General features: G+C 45.7%; 1 protein-coding gene across 1 annotated transcript in view; it reads left to right on the top strand.

The window, feature by feature from the left end:
• Positions 1 to 7,500, top strand: part of nhsl2 (NHS-like 2) — a gene marked incomplete at its 5' end in the record, with an annotated part of 51,024 nt that overhangs the window by 460 nt on the left and 43,064 nt on the right. Inside the window, 1 exon segment of the mRNA XM_080023615.1 lies at positions 7,370 to 7,439. Coding sequence (XP_079879741.1) covers positions 7,370 to 7,439 — 70 coding nt within the window.

The following is a 7,500-nucleotide window of genomic DNA, read 5'->3' as shown; positions in this document are numbered from 1 at the left end:
TGCCCCGCCCCTAGATCTACTCATAATCATTTTCAAAGTTATTTTGGGGGATGAAGCAAGTTGAGAGTCACTGTCTCAACGTCACTTTCCAGTTGTTGTTGTTGTTGTTGTTGTTGTTGTTGTTGTTGTTTTCCGGCTCTTTCCAACCACGTTCAAAATGGCCGCGGTGTGAATATGGCGTATGGGCAAAAGTTCACCTCTGCTATGAGGGGGAGGAGCCCCGTGGGGGAGGAGCTTCACACCTGGCGACCTTTCTATTTTCACAACTCCAGTCAAGGTGGATGAGGGAGGAGCCATCGCCAAGCAAACAGGAAGTGTTGCTTAGAGACGGAACAATGCTGCTGTCTTTTCCATGGCTTCCTGTGGAGGGCGCTGTCTGTCGCTAATTCTCCAAAGTTACTGCGGTATGGGGTTGGGTATGGGATTATTATGGGATGAAACTGTGCCGAATTTAAATTCTGTTGTCCCTCCTCACATTCTCTTTTTTTGACGTTCGTCGGCCTGTCCCGCCATCTTTTTTGCGCCTACACCTCTTCCTGCCCTCTCTCTCTGTCTCTCTCTCTGTCTCTCTCTCTCTCTCTCTCTCTGTCTCTCTCTCTCTCTCTGTCTCTCTCTCTCTCTCTATATCTGTCTCTCTCTCTCTGTCTCTCTCTCTCTCTCTCTCTCTCTGTCTCTCTCTCTTTCTCTCTCTCTCTGTCTCTCTCTCTCTCTCTCTCATCCATCCACTTCTTTCCCTTTCAGAGATTCAGCCAAAATCATTCAATTCCCCTCCTCTTCTTCTCCCTCTTTCCATCCCTCCTCTCTCTCCCTCTCTCTCTCTCTCTCTCTCTCTCTACTTCCATCTCCTGCCCTCTGATTGGCTCTCTCCATCCTCGCTCTTTATGAATTGAACCACAGCGTCTGGCTGCAATTGGTCGCTGCGCGCGCACACACACACACACACACACACACACACACACACACACACACACACTGATTTGTCAGCAGCTCACGTACACACACATGTAGACTTTCTCTCTCTCTCTCTCTCTCTCTCTCTCTCTCTCTCTCTCTCCACCCTGCGTCGTCGCGTCGAGCGAGAGGTGCATCACACACTCTGAGCGTCACGCACACCAACACACACTCCTCCAGGATGCAGACGCTTTTTGCCACATACACACACACACACATGTCGACCACACGCACACACACACACGCACACACACACACACACACCCTCACACACACACTTGCACACACAGACTCGCACTCACACACGCATACACACACACACACACACACACACACACACACACACACACACACACACACACACTCTAAGCATGTGCATTAATTAATCAGATGCACATACTTTGACACAGACACTCGTATGCAAGCGTAAACGTACACACACACACACACACAAACACACACACACACACACACACACACACACACCCGCCTGCTCTCTCCGTGTGTGTGTGTGTGTGGGATGAGCGGGTGATGTTTTGGGACAGGAAGAGTGTTATGGGCAACACCCAGCGTCGCCCCAAAGGACGACACAGACCCAACTCAGCAACAGGTAACACTCCTCTTTCTTCTTCTTCTTCTTCTTTTTCTTCTTCTTCTTCTTCATCCCTCCATCCCTCTGCTCCTCTGTCCGTCAATCTGTCCGTTCTCTCAGCCCTGCGGCGTCTGTCCGTCTGTTCCTTCCTTCCTTCCTTCCTTCCTTCCTTCTTTCCTTCCTTCCTTCCTTCCTTCCTTCCTTCCTTCCTTCTTTCCTTCCTTCCTTCCTTCCTTCCTTCCTTCCTTCCTTCATTTGTTCACAAGTCTGTGAATGTACTTGTGTGTTCAGTGTCCCTGCACTCATCCCTTTCCACTCTTCCATCCATCTATCCATCAATTCATCCACACATCCATTCATATTCGTCCATTAATTAATCTGTTCATCCATTTAATCTCTCCATACATCGATACATCCTTCCATTTATCTATCCATCCATTCACCCATCAATCCATCCATCCATCCATCCACCCATCTTATCTCATTCATCTTTTCCATCACCTTTCCTCCATCTGTCCATCAACTTTTCCATCTCTCTCTCTCCCTCTCCCCACCATTCCTCCGTTTCTTGCATCTTCTTCCTATCCTCCCTGGCAATCTCCTTCTCTTTCCATCTCTCCTTCTACTGCTCCATCCATTCATTTGTTCACTACAGCAGGTTGAACTGGATTAAAGGTTTTGTGTTTGTTGGTGTGTGTGTGTGTGTGTGAGAGAGAGAGAGAGAGACAGTGTGTGTGTGTGTTCATTTGTGTGTGTGTGTGTGTGTAGGAGAGTGTGTTTGTTCATGTGCATAAGTGTGTCTTCATTTGTACATGACTGTGTGTGTGTGTGTGTGTGTGTGCATGTTCATGTGTGTGCATCAGAGAGAGACTGTGTGTGTGTGTGTGTGTGTGTGTGTGTGTGTGTGTGTGTGTGTGTGTGTGTGTGTGTGTGTGTGTGTGTGTGTGTGTGTGTGTGTGTGTTTCTGTTCTATAATTGAGCTTTTCAGAGAGCTGGGTTGTAAGCCACGTCATCACTGTCTGGATTCAATGATTTGCATTTTTCTGCACGTGAGTGTGTGTTGTGAGTGTGCATGAGAGTGTGTGTGTGTGTGTGTGTGTGTGTGTGCTGTGAGCGTGCATGAGAGTGTGTGTGTGTGTGTGTGTTGTGAGCGTGCATGAGTGTGTGTGTGTGTGTTGTGAGCGTGCATGAGAGTGTGTGTGTGTGTGTGTGTGTGTGTGTGTGTTGTGAGCGTGCATGAGTGTGTGTGTGTGTGTTGTGAGCGTGCATGAGAGTGTGTGTGTGCATTCTTGGTCTTGCAGAAGGCATGTCTCAAATGCTGCAGTGCTGCACAGTCCTTCTCTTGTCCTGTTTGTGTGTGCGTGCACGAGTGTATGCATGCATGAGTGTGTGCATGAGAGTGTGTGTGTGGGTGTGCATGCGTAAGTGTGTGTGTGTGTCTGTGTACGTGTGTGAGTGTGTGTGTGTGTGTGTGTGTGTGTGTGTGTGTGTGTGTGTGTGTGTGTGTGTGTACATGCACGAGTGTGTGCATGCATGGGTGTGTGTGTGTGCTGCGTTGCTGGATGAGGTTACTATCAGGTTAATTAAATTAGCGTGAAGGGGCGAGAGAGGGACGGAGAGGGAGAGGGTGAGGGAGAGAGGGAGAGAGCGTGAGGGAAAGAGAGAGAGTGAGAGGGAGGGAGAGAGAGGGGGGGAGAGAGATGACAGCTCTTATAAATCTGTCGTCTTATTTGCTGCTTGGCCAAGTGATGGAAGGGTAGAAGAAGACTCCAGGGTAGAGAGAGAGAGAGAGATATGAAGGAGCGGAGGAGGGGAGTGGGGAGCTGTGTCGCATCACACACACACACACACACACAGTGAGTGTGTGTGTGTGTGTGTGTGTGTCTTAAGTCTGTGTGTCACAAGATACTTCTCCGAACATTTGACCTTGAAGCTCGTCAATAACAAACTGATCAGCTGATTCAGAAGCTGCATGGGGGGTCAGGATGTTATGTTCTTCCTACATGTTATTGCATCACTAATACACTGTTAATACACATTTATTACATTGTTATTACATGTTTATGATGTTATTACACATTTAAGATGTGATTACACTGTTAGAACGTTGTCATTACACTCTTATGACATTGTTATTACATTGTTACACTGTTGCAGCAATGGTTTTCCTTGTATTGTTTTTGCTTGAATGTTCATTATTGTTATTCTCAAGCTAAAAGTGTCTGGAACACGACAGCGAAGCCACTGTCATGGTTGGGGTCTCGTTGGAACCGGGGAGTTTCAGACGTCTTGTGATGCCGGGTTTCACAGAAACTGGAAAAGTGTAATACTTACCTAACGCTACTAAACTGGACCCTGTGTGTTGCTGCCTGCAGCTATATTTGTAAGTATTTGGATTATTATTATAAAATTATTATTATTATTGTTATCACTTCTGGTCGGCATCTTAATATGATCTTTTATGTGGGCTAGGCATGCAAATTAAAAGGAATTTCCTTAAGCGCTAGCTGTCAACCTTAGCAATCAACAATGACAACATGAAAGCTAATGGGGTCACCAGGGGTGGTGCCATGGGGTAACCAGGGGTGGTGCCATGTGGTAACCAGGGGTGGTGCCATGGGGACAGCTGATTCGCTCATCCAGCAATATTTACGACCCGTCTTTGCACAAGTTAAATATTTTGACTTTTTTTCCGTCCTCGGTGACGGAATGTGTATGTATGTGACTATGTGACTCAGTAACGTTGTGATGTATGTGAGTCAGTAACGTAGTGATGCATGTGACTGTGACTCAGTAACGTAGTGATGAATGTGACTCACTAACGTAGTGATCTATGTGACGATGTGAGTCAATAACGTAGTGATGTATGGGACTATGTGACTCAGTAACGTAGTGATGTATGTGACTATGTGGCTCAGTAACGTAGGGATACATGTGACTATGTGACTCAGTAATGTAGTGATGAATGTGACTATGTGACTCAATAACGTAGTGATGAATGTGACTCACTAACGCAGTGATGTATGTGACTATGAGTCAGTAACATAGTGATGTACTGTATGTGACTATGTGACTCAGTAACGTAGTGATGTATGTGACTGAGTCAGTAACGTAGTGATGCATGTGACTATGTGACTCAATAACGTAGTGATGCATGTGACTATGTGACTCAGTAATGTAGTGATGAATGTGACACAGTAATGTAATGATGTATGTGACTTCGTAATGTAGTGATGTATGTCACGATGTGAGTTAGTAACGTAGTGATGCATGTGACAGTGACTCAGTAACGTAGTGATGCATGTGACGATGTGACTCAGTAACGTAGTGATGCATGTGACTATGTGACTCAGTAACGTAGTGATGCATGTGACTATGTGGCTCAGTAACATAGTGATGTATGTGACGATGTGGCTCAGTAACGTAGTGATGCATGTGACTATGTGGCTCAGTAACGTAGTGATGCATGTGACGATGTGACTCAGTAACGTAGTGATGCATGTGACTATGTGACTCAGTAACGTAGTGATGCATGTGACTATGTGACTCAGTAACGTAGTGATGCATGTGACTATGTGACTCAGTAACGTAGTGATGCATGTGACTATGTGACTCAGTAACGTAGTGATGCATGTGACGATGTGACTCAGTAACGTAGTGATGCATGTGACTATGTGACTCAGTAACGTAGTGATGCATGTGACTATGTGGCTCAGTAACATAGTGATGTATGTGACTATGTGACTCAGTAACGTAGTGATGCATGTGACGATGTGACTCAGTAACGTAGTGATGCATGTGACTATGTGACTCAGTAACGTAGTGATGCATGTGACTATGTGGCTCAGTAACATAGTGATGTATGTGACGATGTGGCTCAGTAACGTAGTGATGTATGTGACTGTGACTCAGTAACGTAGTGATGCATGTGACGATGTGACTCAGTAACGTAGTGATGCATGTGACTATGTGGCTCAATAACATAGTGATGTATGTGACGATGTGGCTCAGTAACGTAGTGATGTTTGTGACTGTGACTCAGTAACGTAGTGATGCATGTGACGATGTGACTCAGTAACGTAGTGATGCATGTGACTATGTGGCTCAGTAACATAGTGATGTATGTGACTATGTGGCTCAATAACGTAGTGATGCATGTGACTGTGACTCAGTAACGTAGTGATGTATGTGACTGTGACTCAGTAACGTAGTGATGCATGTGACTATGTGGCTCAGTAACATAGTGATGTATGTGACGATGTGGCTCAATAACGTAGTGATGCATGTGACTGTGACTCAGTAACGTAGTGATGTGACCATCTGACTCTGGGTCTAAACTGTTCTCAACTGGTCTTATACGTGTGTGTGTGTGTGTGTTTGTGTGTTTATATGTGAGTGTGTGTGTGTATATAGGGGTGTTTTTCGAATGTGTGTGTGTGTGTGTGTGTGTGGGTGTGTTTATGTGTGTGTGTGTTTGCCTGCCACCGTGTGACCGGGGCTACTGTTTCCATGGCAACTGTACAGGTGTTAAAGCAGGTCAATCGGATGCCGGTTGGCACTCCGCCGTGTGTGTGTGTGTGTGTGTGTGTGTGTGTGTGTGTGTGTGTGTGTGTGTGTGTGTGTGTGTGTGTGTGTGTGTGTGTGTGTGTGTGTGTGTGTGTGTGTGTGTGTGTGTGTGTGTGTGCATGCGTGCGTGTGTGTTTGTGTGTGTGTATATGTGTGTGTGCGTGTGCGTGCGTGACTGGAAATTATCCCTTGGATCCTGGTTGGATGACAGCAGCAACTGTTATTTCTTATAATGACGCTGATCTGTTAGGAACGACTATTGTCACGGCAACCACTATAAGATAATGCTAACACCAGCTGGTGGTGCTGAAAAGAAACTACAATGGAAGACTCGTAGTTAAACAATTATATTTAAATATATTTAGCCACAAACTACGGTACATGCATTTCCAAAGTAATATGATAAAAAATATATTATTACAATTTTTTTTAAATGAAGTAAAAATATATTACAATTTAAAATGAAAGAATAAAATAAAAACATTTAAAATGATGACAAAGGGGAATTAATTTTAACGTATTATTTTTGGATGATATCTGGTCCGGAGCATTTTGATTTCGGAAGTTCTAAACTTTATTATGATCAAACACACACACACACACAGGAAGGGGTTGGTGCAGTGTGGAAGGAAGGTCGTCCGGGTTCACTGACAATGGAAATAATGGAGAGAGAGAAAGAAAGAGAGAGAGCAATGCAACAGATGGATCGACGAGTTCAGACACACAACAAGGAAGGTCTGTCTCTCTCTGTCTCTCTCTCCTCTCTCTCCTCTCTCTCTCACTCTCTCTGTCACTCCTCACACTACGAAAGTCAATACACACTTCGCTATTCCCTCTGTTCCTTCTTTCTTTCTCTAACTTTCCTCCCCTCCCTCCCTCATCCCTCCCTCACCCCTCCCTCATCCCTCCCTCATCCCTCCCTCACCCCTCCCTCATCCCTCCCTCATCCTCCCCTCACCCCTCCCTCCCTCCAGCCCTCCACACTGCTCTACTCTTTTCCTCTCCTCTCCTTCTTCTCTTTCTCTCCTCTCCCCCTCTCTCTCTATTTTCTCTCCCTCTCTCTCTCTCTCGGAGAGGTTGTTTGGTTGTTGGACGCCCGCACATGGAAAAGTTGGGGATGTTTTGGACCAGAGCAGGTAAGAGAAGGAGGTCTGGAAGTGTGTGAGGACGGAGCGAGAGATCGATGGGAAAGGGAGGATAGAATGAAACTGAAAGAAAGAGAAGGAGGGAAGGAGCAGCCTGGAAAGAGATTGAGTGCAGAGGAGGTGCAAGTTTTGTTTTTCCTCCCACAAAAAGAAAAGAACGAGTGGAAGGACTTGTGCTGCGTCAGGTTAGAAGTGTGTGTGTGTCTGTTAGTGTATGTGTGTGTCTGTCAGTGTGTGTCTGTTAGT

This window comes from Zeus faber, assembly GCF_960531495.2.
Source record: "Zeus faber genome assembly, chromosome: 22".
In the NCBI taxonomy this organism is placed as follows: Eukaryota; Metazoa; Chordata; class Actinopteri; order Zeiformes; family Zeidae; genus Zeus; species Zeus faber.
Note: the sequence above shows the minus strand (reverse complement) of the source record. Positions and strands in the feature narration are given on the sequence as shown.